General features: G+C 30.9%; 1 protein-coding gene across 1 annotated transcript in view; it reads left to right on the forward strand.

Moving 5' to 3' along the window:
* ETNK1 (ethanolamine kinase 1) overlaps positions 1-25,721 on the forward strand; it is a 64,712-nt gene extending 38,991 nt beyond the window's left edge. Inside the window, exons 4-8 of the mRNA XM_081309272.1 lie at positions 2,504-2,646; positions 13,485-13,568; positions 14,931-15,091; positions 19,602-19,675; positions 20,012-25,721. Of these exons, the coding sequence (XP_081165398.1) occupies positions 2,504-2,646; positions 13,485-13,568; positions 14,931-15,091; positions 19,602-19,675; positions 20,012-20,084 (535 nt within the window). The 3' untranslated portion in view covers positions 20,085-25,721. The remainder of the gene's footprint in view (positions 1-2,503; positions 2,647-13,484; positions 13,569-14,930; positions 15,092-19,601; positions 19,676-20,011) is intronic.
* Positions 25,722-26,021: the final 300 nt, after the last annotated feature.

A 26,021-nucleotide genomic window follows, 5' to 3' on the forward strand; every position in this document is an offset into this window, starting at 1 on the left:
TTTAATTTGATCTGCTCTGTGTGGTTGGCCCTCTGTTTCTATAGGCTTTGTACCCACAGATTCAAGCAACTACACATAAAAAATACTTGAAAAAAATTACTTCTGTACTAAGACGTACATTTTTTTTTGTCATAGTTCCCTACACAATACAGTATAATAGCTATATATAATTTACCTTATTATGTATTATTAGTAATCTAGAGATGATTTAAACATAGGAGAGTATGTGCCTAGGTAAGGGACTTGAATTGAGCATCTGTGAATTTTGGTATCCTGGAACCAATCCCCTGCAGATACCGAGGGACAGAACTGTATGTGTTTGTATTTGTAAGTGGTTTGTCAATGTTGGAATTTCATAGGGATATTATATTCCTCAAGCTAGAATAGGCAAACTTTTGGAAGTATGTGTAGTGTGTTGATATTATGGAAGCCACCACATAAAAATAGACAATTCTTTCTTGAAATAGCCATTTTATTGAAAGATTTTTGGGGAAGCCATTTTAAAATAATGAGGTGGCCAGGCATGGTGGTGTATGCCTGTTCCAGCTACTTTTGGGAGGCTGAGATAGGAGGATCACAAGTTCCAGGCTAGTCTGGGCAACTTGGTGAGACCCTAGCTCTAAATAAGAAAAATGAAATGTTCTGGGGATGTATGTACCTTAATAGTATATCCCTTAGCAGAGTGCGAAGGAGAGAGGTAAATGATGATGATGAACCAAGAGTTTTTTAATTTTTAAAGATAATGCAGAGTTGAAGGAGTACAGTATTATGTAGATTAAGAGCCTAAGACTTGGATCCAGATTGAGATCATATCCTAGTTCTGCCAGTAGGCATTTCTGCTGTGTAACATTGGGTAAATCATCTTAACTCATTTCCTCTTCTATAAAATGGAAATAAGAATAGTTTTAGATAAAGTGCTTAATTAAAACAATGCCTGGATTCATAAGTGCCAAATTAAAACTATTATTATTATTCAAAAGGGATTATTTAGGTCTTTTTTTGCATGTGGTACTGAGAATAGGATGGAATCCTAGGTGAGCTCTGTGACTCTGCGCTATATACCTAGCCCTTCAGGTTGGTTTTGAGCTTATATTTCCTAGACTCTCTAAGGTACACTTTAAAATCTGTATGGTTAGTGAAACTTTGGAAAAGCAAGTAGTGTACCATGGTAAATAAGAGAGAGAAAACACTCTGCTTCAATAGAAAATACAAAACTAGAACAAAAACAATTAAAATTCCCTTTTGTTTGTGAATGATTATAATCAGCTTGTTGATAATCTTTATAATCCTTTGAACCCTATTATTTCCATTCAACTCTGTACTTTTTTTTTTTTTTTTGAAATTCTGTAATAGCCATTCCATTTTGAAAGGAACTTACTTTTAGAAGTTATTTATAGAGAACAGTGCAGTAGTGGGGAAAATACATACAGTTCAGTAATGTAAAAAATTTATATTGTAAAATGGAAAACTAAGGAATAATTTGAGAGATTATAGAGAAAGAATCAAGAGAACTTGACAAATATTAAGAAGGAAAAGAGTAAATCAACAGCAGTCATCACCTGATGATACTGTTGAGGAATTTAGTAGCCCATTTTTGTCATTTCATTTTTATCAAATTAATACAAATGTAGCATAATAATTAGTATCATAGAGTATAGAATGAAAAGCCACAGTTCTAGTTTCTCTCCTCATGCTGCCCTGCCCTTTCTACTCTCACAATTATAAGACATTTTCTCATGAGTTTGTTGTTCACATAATTATATAATATGAATGTACTTATATTTCCTGAATTATTAATGGTAGACAATAATCAATTGATTTTTTTGGAACTGTACCTGCTTTATATTGCATTCACTCTTCATAACTTAAAGTAGATATTTTTAATTTTTAAATAGTTTTTATAACTTTAAATAATATTCTTTTAAAACTTTTTATTAAATTCTTTGTTGTATTTTTTTATTCATAAAATGGAGATAAATGCAGAATATTTAGAATAATATTTAGTAAATGTTAACAGTTAGCTATTTATGTTACTCTTTCCTCCAATTTTGTAATTATAAATCTTATTTTTCTGCCCAACTTTTTTTTTTTTTTTTTTTTTGTCGTACTAGGGATAGAACCTAAGGGTGTTCTGAACAACATCCCCAGCCCTTTTTATTTTATTTTATTTTTTTATTTTGAGACAGGGTCTTGTTAAGTTGCTGAGGCTGGCCTGGAACTTGTGATCCTCCTGCCTCAGCCTCCCAAGTAGCTGGGATTACAGGTGTGTGTTATTACCTTGCCCAACTCTGCCCTACATTTTAACTTTGGCTTTGTTTCTTTTTATGCATATTTAGTTTATTATAAAGATCTTCTGTATTTCAGCTTTTGGAATACATTGATCTATTAATTCAGGAGCGTGTCTAATTAAATGGAAATAACTTAAAATAGATATTAATCCTTAAACTTGAAAAAAAATGTCATTAAGATAAACAAGGTATAACTCTTCTTTTAAAACTAAAAGGTTCCTAAGTGATATCCCAAGCTCTCAGATTCTTAAGGAAGAGATGACTTGGATGAAGGAAATTCTTTCCAACCTGGGCTCTCCTGTTGTGCTTTGCCATAATGACCTATTGTGTAAGAATATAATCTACAATGAGAAACAAGGTAGGTATTTGATATTAGCAGTAAGTAAAATTGACTGCTTCTATGTTCTTAATGGTTCTTTGATCTTTGTATTAATAACAATAAATGCAATTCAAATGTAAAGATTAAAAACATTCACAAAGCCTGTAAAGAATTTCTTTTAGGTTATAAAGTCATGGTAAAATATTTTTAAAAATTGGTTGGTAAGAAACAGTTTATGGTTCCTGTTGGATTTTTACGTGTATAATGATTAAATACTGTTTTCACATATAATTCTGAAACCTGTTTGAGGTTTTATGATTTTAAATTATACCTGCTTGTAATGAGGGTTGTAGAAAATCAACAAATTGACATTGTACTGCTTTGTTTTCATATTTACAGAAAATTTCCCACAGTATTGTTAAAGACAGCAGTATTAGAAACAAGTGTGTCTGTAGGTTTTCTATTACCTGTTTCTTATGCTGTTTTGTTAGACATTTTGATGCTAAGGAGAGAGCCAGAGAGGGAGAAAATGTTATTTGAATTTGCCCAAATTTATATCTACTAAAGTAATAATCAAGAAGCTTTGGTAATAGCTTTTAACATTTTTTGAGTTAGAAATTGATACTTTTTGGTGGAATGTTTTTTGTGAGTGTTCATATCTTGCTGTGTTCGAATTTTCTCTGTTTTCATATCTAAGAAACATTTGATTGTATTATATCATTGGGTAAAGTGGATTGAGGTTTGGTTGCTAAATAATAGATGCCCTTCAAATACTAAATTGAAAGTTAAAAATACAATTTTGGTTAAAGAATTAATATTAATTAAAAGTATATTGAAACTATGAAGCTATAGCTTTTCATAGGAAACTGTTTTTTAAAGATATTTTAGATGGAAGACCATATTTTTAATCCAAAGTGTGCTGTTGTGAATATACTAAAGCCAAAGAATTCTCATTAACATGGTCAAAATCATGTTGAATTATTACTATGACCCTTCTTATCATATTATAAGTTTACACTATTGTAATATAAGGGTTATTAATATTAATAGATGGCTTCAATGTGAAAACCAACCAAAGCAACAAACACTGTCAAAGATGGTAGATGTAAGCACATATTTTAAAGAACGTGTTTATATTATGCTTGTTATGTTTAAAAAAATTTTTTTAGTTGTAGATGGACACAATATATTTTTTTTAATGTGATGCTGAGGATCGAACTCAGTGCCTCACCCTCACGCATGTGAGGCAAGCATTCAATCACTGAGCTACAACTCCAGCCCAATGTTTGATATCATGGATTATAGAGTATATCTTTTGAAAACATAATGAGCCTACATCTTTATCTTGAAGCATCTTAAAATTTTTATGTAGTATCCTTTTTTATTTTAAATTTCAGTACATTCTAAAACATTGGGTACGTGACAGTGTCCGTTAATGAGTTATTGTATTATTACATATGATTATCATAGTATATATGTATTACATTATTTATTAGTAACCAAATCTCAATGCCGTTTGTGAGAAAAAAGCATTAGTTATGCATTAAAGCAATGTATTAGCTTTTAAGTTCAGTTCAAGACCTAATAACACCTTATAACAGAATTTCAAGTGAGGGACTCATCTTACATTTGAAGTGGACACTCAGCTTTATTTTTAACTGCAAGTTAATCAAAGACGATCTATTATTTCCTTTGGAATATAATTTTCACCTTTCATATTTTTGTTTTTATGAGTTTCTTTTGCATATTCATTTCATAGAACAAACTTGTTTATAAAACAAAAAATAAGGGACCAAAAAAATCAGATTACTTTGCCTTAGGTATTTTAATTTTAACAGTTGCCTATATCTAAACTATTCAGTTATATGGAAAATTCCTGTATTTTCAAATAAAATCTTCATGCTTCAATTGGTTTTTTAAGAGGTCAAGGTTGTCTTTTATTTTATTTTATTTTTTTTAAAAACAAAGAGTTAAATGAATCATCATTTTGTGTCTTGATTTTTCTCTGCTACACAGAATAAATTTTACAGCTCCACAAATGTAACTATTTTGATTCATATTATTAGAGCTCACCCTTTTTCAGAAGTCCATGTTGTACCATTTGTTTTTTCTTTGTGGTTATGTTTGTGTGCTAGTTTTGGAAACGTATTTTTTCCCCCCATTAGCAGTCAGTTTTATAATGTTGTTTGGAAGCTAATTTGGACCTCGTGGCATCCATTTGAAAAATGCAGTCAGTTCATATATAATTAATTGATATATACAGGACATTAAAAAACTTCTACAGAATCTTATAGGACTCTTACAAAATTGCTCGATTTAAGTTTTCATAGCTGTCCTATGAATAGGACAATGGGACATGGATTTTGAGAAAGAAAATATAATTTGAATGTCAGTTAAAATATCAGGAAAGTATTAAGAATTTTATTCAAGTCTTTAATAATAGATTTCAAATTAGGAGCTGATGATTTTGAGGTAATATAACCATATTATTTATTTGAGTCTTTAGTTGTAAGTAGAAGATACCTTATATTCTTTAAATTAAGTAAGCTTAATGTACAATTAAGTAAGTTTAATTCACATAAGTGATTGTAGCATAGATAATTTAGTTATGGCAACAATCTCAGAAAGGTTTATTAAAACTACAGATGTGATGGGGCTGGGGTTATGGCTCAGTGGTAGCGTGCTTGCCTAGCATGCATGAGGTACTGGGTTCGATTCTCAGCACCATATACAAATAAATACAGGTCCATCAACAACTTAAAAAAAAAAAAAAGAAACCTACAGATGTGGACTGCAAAGTTATTTACCTTTTTAAGTGGTTACCTAAGGAGCCAACTTGAATCTTTTGAGATTGAGATAATTTCCACATAGAATTCTTAATTAAATTGTATATTAGATTCACAGACGTGTTTGATTTGTTGTTCTCTTTACCTCATTCGTGTGATTTGACCTGAAGGCCTTACTATTTTATTACCTACCTTGTGAGATTCAAATAGATAAAAAAGTAATGGATGAGAGCTCAGTGGTAGAGCACTTGCTTAGATGGCTAAGGCCCTGAGTTTGAGCCTCTGCAACATTGTTCTCTCCCAAAACACAAAAGATGAAAGCCAAGGGGCTGTCCTTAGATGGCATCAAGTTCAGTATTTCTCCATAAAATGTTTGAGACAATTTCTCTCAGAAGTGCAAATTTTAGACAGACTTAAAAAATTTTTACAGGACCATCTTGAAAGTCTGTGTCTCCTATATCTATATCTTATCTCTATCTGTGTGTATTTTTTATTTTTATTTTTACAGTACTGTGAATTGAACCCAAGTGTGCTCTACCACTGATGTATATATTCTCAGTTCTTTTTTATTCTGAGATAGGGTCTCCCTAAGTTGCTGAGGATAGCCTGGAGCTTGTGATCCTCTTGCCTTAGTCTCCTCAGTGCATGGGCAACCATGCCTGGCTCTGTGTGTATTTTTTTTTAATATTTATTTTTTAATTTTAGGTGGACATAATATTTTTATTTTATTTTTTTATATGGTGCTGAGAATCGAACCCAGAGCCTCAGGAATGCTAGGCGAATGCTCTACCACTAAGCCACAACCCCAGCCCCTCTGTATGTATTTTTAAACCATAATAGTTCAGATTTTCTGTTTTAACTAGAAAACTCATCAATAAACGATGTATTCAAGCTTAGTTACAACCAAGAAAAGTTATAGATTTTGGAAAAAGAATATTTCAGTCACTTGAAGTAAATGGTATATAGACCAATTGTTTTATTCTTTTAGAAGTATTTAGATTTGATTTTTGACTATTTACTTCAGAATCTCCTGGGGTATTTGGCAAAAGTGCAGATTTCTGGGTCCCATCCAAGGCAAACTGAACAAGAGCTTCTATAGGTAGGCTTAAAAATCTGCATGTTTCACAGCTTCCCAGGCAGTTCTTTTACTATTGATAGTATAGAACTTGTGTTTGCTTTATTTTTAATTTAGAGATAATGTGACTTAAGATGGTTACTGATAAAATTTTAGATTTAATGCACATAAAATATATAAGACTTAGCACTTAGCAGCTCCCAGTTGCGATTTTTTCCCTTAAGGATTTAATATGTCTTTTAGGCTTTGTAATCATACTGTGGTCTCCATTAAATATATTCAACTCTATGTTATAGCATGAACATAGTCATAGGCACTGTGTATACATAAATAAACAATGTGCCAACTTGTATATTATCTATACAGTATGCATTTTATAACATGTGTCTGGTTATGACAAAGTGAAATTCACTAATTTACTACTCACTGTGATTAGTAGATTTATGGCTTATAGGTGTGAGATGGTAACTTGTTTTATCTTTGTGCAGTTTTTTCTATCTTAACTGTAACTAGGGTGATTAATTTAAAATTTTTTAAAAAGTGTGTAGATGGGAGTATATATGTTCCTATGCTTTAAAAAAATTTTTGTAGTTGTAGATGGACAGAATGTCTTATTTGTTTATTTGTGGTGCCAAGAATTGAACCCAGTGCCTCACACATACCAGGCAAGTGGCTCTGCCACTGAGCTATAGCTCCATCCCTATTTCTATTCTTTCTTAACTATAATTAGGATGATTAATTTAAAATTTAAAAGTGTATAGGTAACATTCTTACACAGTGCATTCAAAGACTGTAAGAATCATGCAGTTTGACCTTTTCACGTGCAAATGTTACAGGAAATGATGCCTCTGTTTGTTCTCACCATGTCAGCTGATAGGATTGAGGAATATGTGAGAAGACTGAGCTTAATTTCTAAAATGGATGATAGCTCTCAAGATTTTTGAAAAGTCAGTTCTAGGAATTAGGTGGTTGATAAACAGTGGCCCATTCCTTGCCCAAAAAGATAGGAAAAGAACACTTAATGATTATGATAGAATTTGAAATAAATAAGAAAACAAAAAGCAGTGGTTCTTGTCACAGTGCAGTAAAATAAGACTGGACAGTCACTTTTTAAATTACTCAGTTATTGTCTTAGTAGACTTTATGCTAAGTGAACAAATTGGAATATTGCTTATTGTTGACTGTCATCTTCAAATTGAATGTTTTAATTTCAGTGAATCTTTTAACTATTGACTTGTCATACATAATTACTGAAGCCTTTGGATTGCTTTCTCATGCATTGATGCTCTTTGTTAGACAGTTTTTTTTTTTTGTTTGACTTTTGGTGGCTATTTTATATTTCTCCCTTTTCTCATTTCTTCAGAAAGCTCATATAATTATCTGATATTAAACTTAAGTTTTAGTAATGGCAATCACTGTTTTCTCTGTCAGCAAACTAAGAAGAAGCTGATTTATTGCTCTTTAAAGAAATACAATTAGGTGAAAGAGAAGGAAAGATTTTTCTTGGAATTATAGAGTAAACCAGGATTTTGTTTAGAGTTTTACAAAATATAAATAGTAAATGGCTATTGCCATTCTTAGTCATTTTATTGGCTCTAAATCTCATCTATTGTTATTGTTGTTTAATTGATTTATAAGAAATTTTTCCTTTTGTTTTATTTTAAAGTTTAGGTAAACACAAATCAGCCCTGGTACAAGGTTTGCAGATGTTTCTGAGGATCATACTAGCCTGAGAACCTGTTTGGCCCCCTCAGCAAAGCTAGCCTTGTTAGAGAAATATTTTCATGTTATAGGAAAATATAAATATATTAATAGATGGAACAAGTAGAAATCTTTACATAATCATATGTATATATTTGTGTATAAAAAGCAAGTTTATTCTTATACATAAGTAACCGTCCTCACTCAGAATAAAATATATGCATACAGTATTTGATACAAATGTCTACAAAGACAAATACATACATGTATTTCTAAGAAATGAACATACAGGGCTGGGGTTGTGGCTCAGCGGTAGAGCACTTGCCTAGCACATGTGAGGCCCTGGGTTCAATCCTTAGCACCACATAATAATAAGTATTAATAATAAAGATATTGTGTCCAACTACAAAAAAAAGTGCACATACGTGTCTATTTTTTTTTCTTAAACATTTTGTGAAAATTTTCAAATACAAGGAAAGTTAAAAACATTGTACAGTGCTCACCCCCGTACCTGCCACCTATATTCTAAAATTTGTTGACAAGTTTGTACTTTATCATATCATTTCATCTATTCATGCTTAAGATCATCTTATTTTTATATTTTAATTAATTAATTTATTTTGCAGTACTGAAGCTTTAATCCAGGGGTGATCACGTACCACTGAGCTATATCCACAGCTCTTTTTATTTTTTTTCTTTTGAGACAGGATCTCACTGAGTTGTCCAGATTGACCTTGAATTTGTGTTCCTCCTATCTCAGCTTTTGGAGTCCCTGGGATTATAGGCATATGCCACTATGCGCAGCTTTATTTTTTAAAATATATATTTCAAAGTGTCATAGACATCAGTGATTTTCATGCCTAAGCATGTCAGCATGCATAACATTAATTAAAGCTCAATATTTCCATATAGTGTAATATTCAAAACTTAATCTTACAAAGCTTGACATGATAGTGAATGCCAGTAGTTCCAGACACTTGGAAGCCTGAGGCAAGAGAATTTTTTGACTTGAGCCTTGGAGTTGATGCCAGCCTAGGCAGTGTGGTGAGATCCTGGACCTTAAGAAAAGGAAAATCTTGAGCATATTATTCAGTGAATTTTGAAAAATATGTACACCCCTGTGACTCAGACACTTAATATTTCTATAATTTGAGAAGGTTCCTCACACAATAATGAAGGATAATTTTAAACCTGTTTTTTTTCCTAGACCACTAGTTAACAGAAAGTAAAATATCCCTAAGTCAAATAATAAGTGTAAATTGATTTAAAAACTTTTTTTGTTTTTGGTTGTTTTGTTTTTAAACTCATGCATTAAGGCCCACTGTCTTCAGTCATATCCTTATAAAAAAAATACTAGAAATACCACACTTTCCCCCGTTTTTGTGCTTTTTTTTTTTTTTTTGCCTGCCCCATCTGAAACATGTTCTTATTATGTGTCAGCATTCTGTGCAAAACATCCATTTATTCCACTAGCATTTGATTACTCCTGTATGCTGGGAATTATTCTGTGGATCACTTGGTGAAAAATGAAAGGGACCTTATTGTCCCTCCAGGAGTTCCTATCATGTAGTGAAGGAGTCACATCACTGAAGAGATGCTTAACATTTAAAATGATGAGTGCTGTGTTGAAGGCGTATACAGAGTACTTATTGGACACCAGCATGAGGGATGAAGGGAAAATTTCCCAGACCAAAATACTCCCTGTCTTTTTCTGCATGAGAGAAAAAACATTTTGTTAACATTGGTCTGACAGGTTACTGTTCTCCTTCCTCCTGCCTAAGAGAGCAGAACAAGTAGTCATTTGAAAGGATTTTCAGTTTCCTTATTGACAGTTTTATCTTTCATTTTTATTCACTTACATTTTTAACAGTAAGATAGAGCAATCCAGACAAATGTGTCATGTGGTAATTATGTAGCCCTAGGGAATTAGTTATTCTTTTGGCTTTAAAGTACTTAGAAAATTGAAAGACTATTTTTAATATACTAAGATTTGGATAGTTTAGCCCAGTGTATGGAATATACTATTGTAGTGAAGATGTGCAAGATTATAGTAATAAAAGACAAAATGTAACTTTTGCAAATTCAAATTATAGATTTATCTGTAAATAACATGCTTTACCCATTATGTGTTTGTCATTGTGCTAATTGCAAAAGATAAATAAAAACTAGTGCTAGGCCTTAAACTAGTGGTTCTTTACATTTTTAGAGGTCAAAGATCCCTTGAGAATCTGGAAAATTGAGAATTCCTGCCCCCCTTAGGAAATACACATCCACATAAAATTTTGTATGAAAGTTTAGGGAGTAATCTCATTGTCTTTTTAACCCTTGGAGCTTCAATTAAAAATTCATGTCTTAGGAATTAAGATCACCATATAAGTTAGTTAATTATAAGTAGTGATATGAATGTACCTTTATATAATGGGAAATTGTGGAAATCAAATGCTAAATTTATAAGAAGAAAAAAACCCAGATGTTTTCTGTTGATAAGACAGCATTTTCCAATTCTGTAATTTGATTTTTCTGGCACCCTAAATAAGGCAGTAGGCCTCTAATTTTACTTTGTTGCAGAAGATTAAATTTAAGGTTGAGTTCCACTTTGTTTGTAATAACTTGAAAAAGAATAGTTAATGCAGATTTTTTTTTAATTTCTTTCCTTTTAAGCTTTGTGTCTTGTAAAATGTGAGTTTGCCAAATTTTCTTCATCTGCTACAGATTAGGTATGCCATTGTTGCTGCCATGTGGCGGCGCACCCCGTGCTTCTTAAACGCACTGACTGGAGGTTTATCGCATCACTTGTTCACATGCACGGAGCCTGGTAACAGCCTCATCTGTATCTTGTTAGCTTCATTTTCTTATTTTTTAAATTTCATTATTTATAAACTCAACATAGCGTTTAAAAATAAAGGCTAGTGTTAATGAATTAATGCTACCACAAAAAGTCATTGCTAAAATTTTCATACTGAAACAGAATTTAACTTTTGTTAAAGTGATCTATGTTTTAATTAATTTGTATTTACTTTACAAGCAGGCATGTTTTTACTTGCCATTTTAATTATATTCGCCAAATTCTAAATATAATTTTGAAAATTGAAATTGAAGCTTTTATTTATGTGGCAAAAGTAAGTGGCAGGACTGGGCTGTGTATTTTTATTGGCATGTAACAGTTGATATGAGCTCTACAAGAATTAGTGTTTAAAGAGCTAAAACAATCAACAGCTGCAGTTTAAAAAATTACATATGAAAACTGTTGGCTCAGTTGCGCAACTTGGTAAATCTTGTATCCTGACTTTCTTTGAAGGTTTATGGTTGGTTATCTCTTGAATCATTGTATTTAGGCTCTTAATTTATTTATACTTTTGTTTAGAAAATTCATCTTACTATTTTTAAAAATAACACTTCCCTTTAAAAAGTAAAGTATTTAAAAAGTAAAAGTAAAGAATTTAAAAATAAAAGGAAAAACGTCACTTGTCTATCACCTGTAATAAAAGCAGCTAAAACATTTTGTTTTGGCTTATTTCTATTCATCTTTTTTTTCCTGTGTTATTTTTAGAAATGAGAATTTTTCATGGCTCTATTTATTTATTTACATTGCTGCAAGTATTTTTATCATGGTGGTGGTTTTCACCTTCTTATTCATGATTCCTAGAAAAGAAATTTTAAAACAAGTTTTGATTTCCCCTTCTGCAGTTTAGTGAAGTGATTTAGTGAACACTAAAACCTTTTGTGGAATATTTGGAGAATTCAAGAATATAATATTTGCAGTTAAATTGCAGTGATGATTCTCACCAACATTTTATAATCTTATGTTTATTATAACAGTATATATTCAGTTTTGATAACTGGAAGATACTTTGATCATTCTCCCTTATTATTCTAGAATTGGCTTTTTGTTTTGGTTATGCTGGGAATTGAACCCAGGGCCTTATACATGTTAGGCAAGCACTCTATTATTGAGTGACATTCGCCAGACCCATTATTTATACAAATTTAAAATTATGTTAAATACAGTTATTTACAAAAGGCATTTGTTTTTATGTGAAATCTTACATTTGCTCTGGCCTTTTTTCTTTTTTTGTCATATAATTCTGTTTTTCTGTTTGAATATGATCAACATACTTCTTTATAAAGTTAGTATATAAGCACAGTTCAAAAACACTTTTATTTGGGAAATATCAGTGCTTATAATTCAGGAATCTGTTTTATACCTTCTCAAAGTTTTAAAGAGAGGATAACTATGCAATTGTTATACATTTTCTCAATATAAGCAGCTTAGAAATTGTTCTTACAGCCATCTCTGTTCATGTGTCCGTTTTAACTCCAAGCTCCTCTAAGCTTTCAAGTTTGTGATCCCTGGCGTAGATAGTGACTTATATTATTTTTTTTTTTTAAAAAAACCTCTCTCTGGTGTAGACAGTGACTCACATTAATTTTTTTTAAAACCTTTTTCTTTTTTTCCCCCTTTTATCTGTACAGAAACTGTATCTTATTGATCCAAACCCTCCATAATAAGTATTCAAAATTTAAAAGCTCCTAAGTAGGAGTATTTCACTTGTACAGGAAGAACAGGATTATCTTTGGAGTATTATAATGAAAAACTATAACTTATATAGGTATAAGATAATTTAGAATAGGAATCTTAATTTAGCTTACAGATTTCTTAAATTTTATAAGGGTCTAAAAGAAACTGTATCTTTGCTTTTTTTAAAAGAGCAGTGCTGCTCTTTATTGCTACTCAGATATGAAAACTTTAGTCATATAGCAATTCTAGGTAAATGTGAGAGTATGATAGCAGTCAACTTCATTAAATCAGTGATGTTAAATTAGTTAATCAAGTGTTATATATTATAAAACGAATGTAAAAGTTAACATTAATTCAGGTCTTTTTAAAGTTTGTATTTGATTTTCATATGGAGATAAGCTTTCCAGTTTACTGTTGAAAGATAGATTAAGTTTTTGTTAAAATGGCATTGGTTATTAAGTTATTTCTGATTAAACTTGAATGTTTAGTTACTGATGCCCCCATGTGGTGAAAAATATACCGTTTTTGTTAGAATTTAGAGAATGTATTTTCATTTTTCTTTAATAGAGTGGACATTTGTGTTCACAAGAAGCTGTTGATTAAGAGATCTAATTTGAATTTTGTAAAGCTCATTGCCATAAAATTCACAGCCTTACCCTGTATTGTCTCAGAAGTGCAAGTAACCAAGCACATACAATGAGACAAAATATTGGAAGCTATTTAATTACAAATAGCATAGGGATTTTCTGATCTTGTATGTGATTTCTTAATGTCTTTGTTTTTGTGTCTCATATAGGTGATGTACAGTTCATTGATTATGAATATTCTGGATACAACTACCTGGCATATGATATTGGAAATCATTTCAATGAATTCGCAGGTAAAACCAAGGTTTAACTAATTTAAAACCAAGAAGTAACATGTTTACCTCTAACATGGTAGTTTCACAATTTTCTTTTGCTTTTTTAAATGTGGATCAGCTGGGAATAGGAGCACTGTTTTTCTTCCTCTTGCTGACCCTTTTTCTTTGTTTTTCTTGGTTATTGGAGGAAAGAGATTATCAGATTTTCTTCCTTAATTGCCATCAGAAAATAATGTACAGGAGGAAAATAATAATTGTGGTATCTGTTGTGATATTATAAGGTACAAGATGCTTCATAAATCTCATTTCATTTTTTTTCTCCCCAATATTCCTCCTGTAAGGTAGTATTCCCTGTTTACATTTAGGATATATAATTCATCAAGGTCGTGGTAGAATATTGAGAACTGAGATTTGAATTTAGTATTGTTTATCATTTAAAAGACTTCCTGGGGTTGAGAGTATAGCTCAGTGGTTGAGCTATATGGGAGTATGTAGGAGGCTAGCCTAATATGTGGGAGGCTTGGGTTTTGATCCCTAGCAGCAAAACACACACACACACACACACACACACACACACACACACACCCATTGTAAACTTGGGCTTTTGAAATGTTTTTAATTGAAAAGCTCAAGAATTTTCTTTTCTTAACTTGGTTACGGCTGTTTGAAGAATTGTTCATTTGTATTCCTGAACACTCAATCTGTAATCAAATATAAAAGCTTACTTTTTTTTTCAATGTAATGGATTTAATTTAAAATTCATTTCCTGACTGTATTTAGAAATATGAAATGACCTGAAAGTAAAGAATTAGGAAATTTCCTTAGATGGTTTACATGTAGTAGAAATATTTCATTATTGAATTGTATTCGTGTACTTTAGTGTATCCATGTGTTTTTATATACTGTTGGTTTCCAGACTGGGAAATAAGTTGTGAAAAAGTTCTTTTACACATTTTCAGTTATTTTTCTCCACCACGCTTATCGTATACATGCTAGAGCCTCACCTATATATATACACATATTTTCATATGTACCTATAGGAGGGGAAATCAACTGCATACAATGAGATATCACCCTGTTAGTAACACATATAGTCATGCTGTGGATATGAAAGAAAATTACAGTGATCTTAGAACAGTTTTGTGGAAAATATAATTGAGTTAAACTTGAAAGTTAAGTAGAAGTTGGATATACAAATTGAAGATAAGGAAAGGCATTTCAGGAAAGAGTTTATTATTTTAATAAGTATTTATTTAATGTCTAGTGTTATAAACAGAAATGAAAACATTTTATGAAAAAAATGTTGATTGTAATGATTATTAAGGTATGTGGGAAAGGGTCTGTTTTTAAAATAACTTCAGTCTATTTTTTTCCCTAAAGGTGTAAGTGACGTTGACTATAGTCTCTATCCAGATAGAGAACTACAGGGCCAGTGGCTGCGTTCTTACCTTGAAGCCTACAAGGAATATAAAGGGTTTGGGACTGAAGTTACTGAAAAGGAGGTAGAAATACTCTTCATTCAAGTCAATCAGTTTGCATTGGTAAGTTTATTAAATATAAACAATAAATGAAAGATTCTTAATATAATCATCTTATAAAACAATTTATTTTCAATGTTGTGAATTTTTTTTCAACATAATGAAAAAACTTGACTGTTTACAGTTTACATTACCCAAATTGCCTTCTTTTGAGGACAAACTTTTCTTTTCCTTCACTGCTGTATCTACAGCCCATAGATCAGTGCTTGGAAATATAGCAAGTGCTCAGCAATTATTTGCTCAGGGAATGGATTCTTTTTCTTTGTTATAAAAAAGCTTTTAATCGAAGGAAGATTTATGGGAGATGAGATTTTCCACAATATATTTAATCCTCACATCTCAATCTTATCACAATAAAAGTAGATTGGAAGAACCAGTTGTTTTTGTGATTTAATCCAGTATATTGTCTTCTTGACCTTTTATTCATAGGCAGTTATTTCTTTTTACTTAATTCTTTTTAGTTATATATGACAGTAGTCAATTTTGACATATTTATGCAACCCAGAGTGTATCTATTCTAATTAGGATCCCTTCCTGTAGCTGTTCAGATGTGGAGATTCACTCTGGTGTATTATTTATATATGTACATAGGAAAGTTATATCTGATTCATTCTACTATCTTTTCCTATTTCTATCCTCTCTCCCAGTGGCACCCTCCCTTCTCTCTCTCTTTTTTTTTTTTTTAAGTTTAGGTCTTTTTTTTTTTATAATTTTTAATATTTATTTTTTAGTTCTCGGCGGACACAACATCTTTGTTAGTATGTGGTGCTGAGAATCGAACCCGGGCCGCACGCATGCCAGGCGAGCGCGCTACCGCTTGAGCCACATCCCCAGCCCCCTTCTCTTTTTCTAATCCACTGAACAACCCCTTGTTGTGTGTTAGCATCCACATACTAGAGTTCAGAACATTGGACCTTTGTTTTTTTGGGATTAGCTTATTTCACTTAGCATGATTGTTCTGGCAAATGTCATAAAGTCATTCTTCTTTATGGTTGACTAATATTCTATTGTGTATATATACCACATTTTCTTTATCTATTCATCTGTTAGAGGGCACCTTCGTTAGTTCCATTGTTTGGCTGTTGTGAATTGAGCTCGAATAAACATTAATGTATGCTGTTTTCTGCCTCTCCTTTTATCCATTTAGAGTCTAATCTTACATATAAATTTTGCATTTTCACTCTATAAAAAATGCTGCCTATCAACATTAGATTTTTTGAGGTTTTATGTATAGTGCTTCTTTAGTGTAGAATCATTGATATATCTCACTATATGAATAAAAAATAAAAAGTGTTTGAGAAATACAGTTACCTGCTAGTCTTGAAATGGTGAGACGTGCTAGGTTGATGTTATTTTTAGGCTTAGAATGACCTCTTAATTTCTAAGTCTTTTCCACTACAGAACAAACTTAGAAGATTAGATACCATCTGCAGATAATTTTGTATGACTTAAAAATACTCCAATGCGATTTAGACTAGTAGTTCTCAAGTTTTTTGGTCTTAGAACCTTTTTACTCTTTAAAGAAATTTTGAACACCCCTATGAACTTTTCTTTATGTAAGCTAATTATCATATTTATCATATTAGAATTCAAAACAAAATTCAAAGTGTTTATTAAATTTAAAGGTAAAAACTCATTAAAATAAATACCATTTATAAAAAGTAACTTTTCCAAAGCAAAAACAAAGTTTTTTTAGTTAGAAGAGTTAGCATTATTTTACATTTTTGTAAATTTCTTTTCTCAGTTGATAGAAGACAGCTAGATTCTCACGTTTCTGCATTCTGTGTTGTGATATATTATTGCAGTTGAAGTACATGAAGAAAATAGTTTTACACATGTTATGTAAAATGGAAAAAAAGAGTGTTTTACCTTTTCAGATAATTGTATGTGTTCTTTATTGATATTATATAAAGACTCAACAGTTTCTTTTAAGATTAATAGCAACTTGTAAACTATGTGCATATCAATTTACTTTTTTTTAAAAAATCTGACCTTAAAATTCATTGGTTTATTTGTACAATCTTTTGCCAGTATGTGATTTTGTAATTTTAACATCATTAGTTACTTAGAAAATATGGATTCATTGAATTATGTGGACTACCAACTGTTGGTGAATCTCATGATATCAAAAAATCATACTTTGATAAAAATAACTGTTTTCAGGAAAATTGATAGTACTGTTTTGAAGCTGTTTTCAGAATCAAATAAGTTTTTTCTCAAGTTCTAATTTCAAGGTGAAAGCTGAAGTTTTTCCATTAGCAACAAATACTATCATTTATTTTCTTTCTAATGACAAGTTCTTTTTTTGTACTTAAGAAAATGGGGCTGGGAATGTAGCTCAGTTGGTAGAGTGCTTGCCTTGCATGCAAACCCTAGCAAAACACACACACACACACACACACACACACACACACACACACAATGTCAGTCATTTTCCCCCCCAAGTAAAAATGGTGTTCTGGTAAAAAGGTGCAAATTCAACTCCTAGCTTAGATACATAAGTACTTTTCTTGAAACAATCATTTTACTGTGGTATATAGAGCCTTTGCTTGTATATTTCTTATTTCACCCCACAAAATAATAGAACTCTGAGGTAGAGATTTGATGAAATTACTGGTTTCAGTGGCTTCATGTTGGATATCATATTGGATATACTAAAGAGTGAGATTAGATTTTTATTGTGTGTGGTGATAATGAGTGAGACCTGTAATAGTACTATTTGCTGCTATTGTCTTCACTTATATTATGATACCAGCAATTTTACACATCATCTATTTTCCTTGTTTACCCCCACTGTTACTTTTGAATATTAAGTGCAAATGTTAAGGTAGTGAAAAAGGTAAGTAACATATTATTATTAAGGAATTAGTTTTGGTCCTCAGAAGCCTTCTATGGGTTCATGCACTAGTTGCTCAATTTATATTTTGTATGTGTCATTTGTTGTTCATTTTCTTTATATATTTCATTTGTGTCAATCCCTATGGGACTCTGGGTTTGAGAATCACTGATTGAGATATTTAAAAGAATATCATCTAATTATTTAATTCTCAGTATCTGAGATACTTCCTTAGGTAGAAACTGGAAGTTTATTTTTTAAAATCTTCATCATTTTTATCATTCTAATTTTATGTAATAACAATAGCTGAAATTCTCTTGAATGTTTGTTACATGCCAGGTAGAGACACTATTATACCTGTGTTTTACAGGTGAGGATACAAAGGCAAAGAATTGTTAATTAGGTTGCTCAAAGCCACACTTCAAAGCATAGCTTTTCAAAAAATTTTGTTTCATGTTTGTGTGACTTTAGCTACTTGGAGTTGTTACATTGTTTATTCATTTTCTACTTGTATTTGTGGTAGGAAGTTATCCTGTTAATGATATTTTTTGAGGAAGGCAAGAGTAAATAGAGGACTTTAGCTTGAAAACTTTTTAAAGACAGATACTCTTTCCATTTATCTTTAAAATAATTCTGTATGGAATACTGAATGGCTGATATTATGAACATCATAAAATGATAGTTCTGACGTTAAAAATTTGTGACTTCTTAAAGGTTACCAAGGGAATTAGTAATAGAACTAGGACTTGCACCTGTGCACCTTATAAATTAAATAATTCTTTCTGGTACACTGTGTTGCTTCACATACCAAATCAGATTTTTTTAAAATAACAAAATTCACAGCTATTAAGTAATATTTTCTTAGAGGCCTTTTGTTGCTTTTGCTATAGTGAATTTAACTGAAATAAAAACCTTATCTTTAAGAGTTTTTGTTAAGAGTATTTCTAGTTACAATAAATTATTATGTCTGAGGAAGTAAAATCTTACCAGAATTTTAAAGTACCATTAGGTCTAACTGAAGATGGATTTCAAATATAGTTACTATTTACACTGTAATTTCTCTTTAAGTCTGAACATAATTTTTTGCTGCCATAAAGTTTGTTACTTTGTGTTATGTTGGTTGTGCATATTTGAGCCAATAAAGTTATTTTCAGATGTTTGTTGCTCCTAGAACAGTCTCACATTTTAAATATATTTGTTATTTCTGAGGTTTGCATTTTCATTTTTGTTTGTGTTTTTATGTCAAGAAGGAAAGATTCTTAATACTATATGTTATAAGAAAGCCTGTTAGGAGTTAATAGCCATTAAAAACATTTAGACAACATCTGACAGTGCTGATACAAAGCAAGTTATAGGAATTGGGCTTTATTTTTTTATATGATTATAATTTATTGTAACCTCTTCTATTATAGACAGGTAAGTGATCTGCATCTATCCAGTAACTGTACTGTTCAGTATTTTCTCTGTTTTTTAAATAATATAAAAAGAGCAGTAAGAAAGTAAGAATTGGAGCCAGAGGAGGGTATAGTTCCGGGGAGACTCTAGATTAAATCCCAGCAAGAGAGAGGGAAAGAACCATGCATGTAATTGATGAAGAGAATGGAGTTAACATTTTTATATTAGTTTTAGAAAGAAACACATTAATGTAATTCTTGATTTTTCTTTTCCCCTTTTAAGGCTTCTCATTTCTTTTGGGGATTGTGGGCTCTGATTCAAGCCAAATATTCTACTATTGAGTTTGATTTTCTTGGGTAAGTTCAGTTTTATTAAATGTATTGCATTTGTCTCTACTTTTCTTTGAATTAGTATTTAGAACTCATAGGGAACATTATTATGTTATTATTTTCAGTCATTACAAAGGCTGCATGAATTTAATGATTTGGTCTGTAAAGAAATCTGGTAGAAGCTGTTAAGTGCTCTCAGTATTAGAAGTGTCCAGTAGGTGGTGCAGTAAACTCAAAATATGTCCTTTGAAACTCTTAAAATTTACAAAAATCCAGCTTAGAAGAGTGGAAATTAAGACGGGAGGTGAGGGTTAAGTTTTTTAACTTTGACTGATTTTGTCATTTATTCTCTTTTCTCATTAGGTATGCAATTGTTCGTTTTAACCAGTACTTTAAAATGAAGCCTGAGGTTACTGCATTGAAAGTGCCTGAGTAAAGAAGAGATTTAATTATTCTCAAGTAGCTGAGCAATGCTTGTGAATTGTTTTCTTAAGAAATTCCAAAAAGCCAATATTTGTTAAAATTCTGTTACTTAATTTGGTTATCTTGCTTTACAAATTATGCCTCAAAACAACCAATCTATTTTTTAAATAGACTTGAGTGATGTCACAATGTATACCTACTGCTATCAGTATGTGGTGGATTAGATATTTGTTAAATCTGCAAAAGGTATAAAGATGTCAGTTTAAGCCTTTCTGTGATAATTTACTCTGTTACATGTGAATTATTTATTATGAATTTAACATGATCTGTGACTTCTTTCATCTGATTCATTTGTTTGTTGAGTGTATGCAATGAAAATGTTCCAGAGAAATTTAAGTTTTATCTTAGTAAGATTAATTTTCCAAAAATTTTCTGGTTGTTGTAACTTTTTTTATCTTGATTCTAACTAAAGTGAATTATTTACCCTTGAAATACCAGTCACTGATTGGTATAGATAATTTAGGGTATTCATATAAAAATATCTGCTTAGAAGGGAAAAATACATTTATGTCTCTGTTGGTGGTACATCTTCTTGAATTAAATATTGGAAAACATTTCCTTTTGGGGAACTACAACTTAGAACTAAATTCTTGTCTCTTTATATTTGCCACATAACCCTGGAATAAGAATAATGATTTAATGTTACCAAAATCTGTAGTTAGTAATGTTTTCAAGTGCTAAATGTGGACATTGACGTTACCAGTTCAGTTTTTAAAATTTCATGGTATCATATTGTTTCTAATCCCAAATTTTGTTTTACTTAATTGAGATACTATGTGTTTTAGTTTATTACATAATAGCTTGTATTGTTAATTTTCAAACAGACACACAAAATTGTCATTCTTATAAAGAAGAAAATATCATTTTAGATTGATTCTTTTTTTAAAAAAATCTATTCAGATTCATTCCTTTTTTGGTTTCATGTTTTACTTTGGTTCTGTCTTTAGAGTGATAGCAAATAATTACTTGATACATTTAATTTCAGAGTAATATGTTGAGGCAGTGAATGAGTTAAATAAGGAACATTGAGGACATTGATCTTGTATACTTAAAATCTGACAAGCAACAAAATGTGAATTTAGCAGAAATACTTATGGTAGGAGGGCTTCTGTTGTTTTTATGTATCTTGTTTTTGTTTAAGTATATATTTTGTTTAGGGGTGAGAGAGGCAGTTATATTATGGAAGAAAGTTAGATCTTTGGGATAGATAGGAAGGCTTCAAGTTTTAAAGACTGCTCTGTGGAGTTGAGCAGTCATGGTTAACTATACTTAGAAAATTAGTCTGACAGGCTTTGCACTTTCGTCACGTAAGTGCTCATGTACAAAGTTGGCTTACTGGATCTGCATATTCAAAGATTTGTAAGATATGCAACTACAAATTTATCCTCTGAGAAATCTTCTAGGGAGTCTGATGTATTATTCCAAATGACTTATATTCTCAGACAAGTGCTTTAAAATTACTTGGATTATCTCAAGATAATAAAGTAAATAGAAACACTTACAGGCCATTTAAAATGGTACATTCTAGTTACATAAATAGACTCTTAAAATGTTTGTATCTGTAACAGTGTTAGACCAAAATTTGGTTTCTACCTCCCCAATGTTATAAATGTTCACTTTTGTTTTTATAAACCATATTACTGTAAGATCAATAAAATGTTGCCTAGTTGATTAAATGAATGGAACCAATTAAATAATGAGTAGCTTTTTATAATGTTAAAGTAAATTCCAAAAAAGTTGTTTTTGGTGGAATTTTCATCTGTGCTTTGAACATTAGCATAGAATGATGAAGAATATGTAATGTTACTCTTGATTTTTTGCTCTCTGACTTTTAAAGTCCAAGAGTATATATCTTATAGTACTATGGGAGGAAAGAAGATCATTTTTCTACCTTACTTCATAATCTTACTTCAAACTATTTTGAATAGAGATTCACTGAGCCTTTGTTGTTAGTCTGCGCATAGCTGCTAGCTGTGATACTAAGTGATTCAGAGAGATTCATATAGAATTGAATGTAGCCAGGAATAAAGGCTGTCGCTTCAGTCCTGGAAGAAGTATTCAGTGGATCTTGGGAACAAGTTAAAATACTTAAACTGTTGCCCTCATTCTGGCTAGATTGAGGGTATTGTGATGCTCCTGCTTCCTGTACAGGTTTTGCGGATCATGGTGCAGATTAACAATAGGGTTCAAAATAGCTTCTCTTTATATTGGCCATTTAAGGGATTCTAAAGAAGAGTAAATCTCAACAGCACTCTAAAATCATCCCTCTTAAATTAAAATTTGTCTTGTGGCTTGCTGAGATATCAGTTGCCTTTTTATGTTAAGTTAAGGAATTTGAATGCCTTACCTAATCACTCAATTGGTAGTAAGCTCATTTTGTATATATGAAAATGGTTGTTAAAAGTGGCTTTCATATATGTTCAATGTTAGTCAATAGACCATAGTGGCCTCAATGCTTTTAAAAAGCAAAATTCCACCCCCTTCTTTTATCCCCCCTTATATACTTGTAACCAATGATATTTGATTTTTTTTCCTCTCCTGACCCCATGCTACCAACGTTTTCTGGAAATCAAAGAGATGTGGTAGCAAATCATACTGTTGACATGATCATATGAGATCAATATGAGCACAAAACTCATCAACTAGGTCTGCCTGGAATGTGTATAAAGCAGTGTAAATAAAAATTTGTAAATAAGTGTGAATTGTATCTTGCATATGAGATTGTGTATTGTTTTGCATTCTCTTCCCTTTTGTACACTTTTTTTTTTTTTTCTGTCAGGAAATGAATCTAGTTCATTGCTTTTAGACTGAAAATAGCCAACAGTTATGGCTGTACAGTGAGGTGACAGGAACTGGAAATAGGGTTTTATCAGCTTTGGTTAATGTCAGTAATTATTTATTTAGCCTCTCAGTGCCTAATAAGACTTTTCTCATTTTTCAGTTTGCCATCAATTTTTGTAAGGTTAGCTTCCTGGAAGCAGTGAATTTATGTACTGTTATAGTATTAGAGTTTCATTCTTTGAGTCACAATTCTAAACTAAAGGAAACTGAAAATATAGTTTAATGCTTATATACTGATGTATTACCTTTTCCTGTTTGTGGAAATATTTTTGTTAATATTTTCTACAAAAAAAACCCTTTGAAGTTTAGTGTGAATCTTAATCCCATAAAGAGATGGCAAATAACTTCTCTTAGTTCAACTTAAAAATTTCTCAGGTGACTTCTCTGAAGTTGTTCATTGTAGGATTGTAAAAGACAGAAAAGACATAGGTGATCTTTTAATGACAAGTATATCCATTTTTTTACTAAAAATATTTACTTTAACTTCATAAGTATTTTAACTAAAACTTCCAGACTTAAAAAAAGTCCCCCCAAACACTCTCAATTAAAAGTTAAAAACCTCCACTTTTAAAATTATTCAGATATTTCTTTTTTACATTATACAGAAGACTTCAGTACCATTTTTTAGTTCATTACTTCATAATATAAATAAAAATACTCTCAATTTGTTTTTTTTTGCTTTAAATTATTTTGAAGCATTTTATACTGCATTCCAAAGTAGTAAAGACTTCAACATTTAATATTAATCACTTATTCAGTTGATAGACAAAGTAAACAGTGCTTTATGCTAGGAGAGTTTTGTTATTGGCATCAACTTGTACTACTGTACACAGAAGGCAAATACTAGTAATTATTATGCACAGAGGAAAAAGAATTAAAGTATGTGGTAAAGTAGCTTTGTTTTTTCTTTGGTCCATTAGATTTCAGAATGTCCTTTTACAGGGAAATTTAGTTACATATTAAGGCACTCTGTTTTATTTTCATTTCTTAAAAATAAAACCTAGCTAAATGTTATATTCAACTACCTTTTTTTCCTATTACATACCACATGTGTGATTACAATGTTAATTTTTGGGTTTGATGTCTTAAACAGAAAAGTGTATCAATTATTTTAAATGAATATTTCCCCAATTTTGTACTCAGTCTATAAAAAAAATGTTGCTGTAAAAGAAAACACATGGTTCACATTGCTTTGATACGTGAAATCTGAAATTTAATAAGATGTATTACCTAATGAATTTTTTTAACAGTTTTTAGACTGAAAATTTTTTATTTCCAGAACAAAATTTGATATGGGAAGAAAATCTGAACTATTTGGATGGGAAAAAAAAATGATGGTGCTTATAAGCACTATAAAATTCTTTTGTGTTTCAGGCGTCATCCAAAACTTTTTTTAGTAGACTTCTCTCCTGAAATTTTCTTTTTCTTTCCTGCATGCACTTACTGTACTACTGACATTATAAATCAGCAGGGTTAAGATATTAGTATATCTGTATTCATTATGAATCTATAACTTTTCTAGTTATGAAAACAGTGCTCTCTAAAATATTCTTAATCTCATTTTTTGGTTAATATCTTACCCACTAATGGTATTTTAGATACCATTAATCCTTTTAATGAAACACAGGATGTTTATAAAATTTGGAAGCATTACATATTATATTTCATCTAGTTAGTGAAGAGAGAAGGAAAAAAAACCCTAGGTAATTGGAATGGTAGGCTTTTGAAAGTTAAGTTTAAAAACTCTTAATAAGAAACTATCAGAGATGGATTGAAATCCAGTGGTATCCATGTAAACTAGCTCCTATGACTTGGAAAAGGCCCCCCGAAAAAGCAGTGGAGGAGATGAGAGTGTTTACTTACCGTGGTTTTAGTTGTGGTATGCTCCTACTTAAATACAGGTAGTGACATACAGAATTTTATTGTCCAATAATCTGAAGTAGTTTTCTGTATTTAACTGTACTGAAATAACTATAAGTTTATGGAATTTACAAAGAAGAAACTTTTGACTCTACTGTGTTTAGGAGCCTTTGTACAGTTAGGTCAAGTTTCCATGATAGAAAGTATTTGAATTTTAAAACATACTGTTATTCTAAGGAAGAAGATGTGGCTATCCCATGTGCAAGGAAAAAAAAAAATGGAATGAGTAATTGTCATTGCATTAGCTGTTTGTTGAATTGGGAAATTGTGGCATAAAGCTTAAATTTGTGTTTATCAAATGTGAACTATAGTAGTATAATGCTGCTTTGTATATACTGTAAGTGCTACAAATAGTCTCAGCACTGAAAATGTATTGATACCTCTCAAATGAATGCAACTTTTGATGTAGGTGTTTTGATATGCCTCAGAAAGTATCTGAGTGTCTGAGAATTTGTTAGTCTGTTTGCTAATGGAGATACTTCCTGTTTTTTTTGTTGCATAATTCATGTTTAAAATTTAATTTTTACATTTTTACTACTGTTAATTTAAGTAAAATTCTTCTGTGGAAAAAATGGCATTGCCAGTGAAGAAAATTAAAACGGCCTCATTCATGTAACTGCTTAAGTAAAAATACATTTTTGCTATATGTTCAAGAACTTTTCATGGAAGCAGTTTGTTTTTCTGTTTAAATATAAGTGATGTTTAGCCTTTATTTCCATATTAATAAGGCTTTTTACCATTGATTAAATGAAGGAATGTATCTTTTTGAAGAGATTTATATTCTGTAAATAAAAATTGGTTGTAACAATAAAGTTGGGTTCTAACTACAGTTGTATTTATAAATTTTTTAATTCAACTCATTTTTGAGATTTTTTCTTTTTGTAGAGTATCTGAATATATAAGACTTCTCATTATTTAAATGTATATTTGGAGTGGTTATATTTCACATATTCTGATTTTACAATAATACTGTTAAAAAGTTTTGCAAAGGTTTACTTTTGGGAATTTGGAATGTGAGTGTGAAATATTACTTAAGAAAAATTCTATTCACTTAGTTTCAAAATTTGCTATTCTAACCATCTCATTATATTTTGTGTCTTCAGTGTTCACTAAGTTGTTAAAAATAATC

This window comes from Spermophilus citellus (genome assembly GCF_964194105.1).
Source record: "Spermophilus citellus genome assembly, chromosome: 10".
NCBI lineage: Eukaryota > Metazoa > Chordata > Mammalia > Rodentia > Sciuridae > Spermophilus > Spermophilus citellus.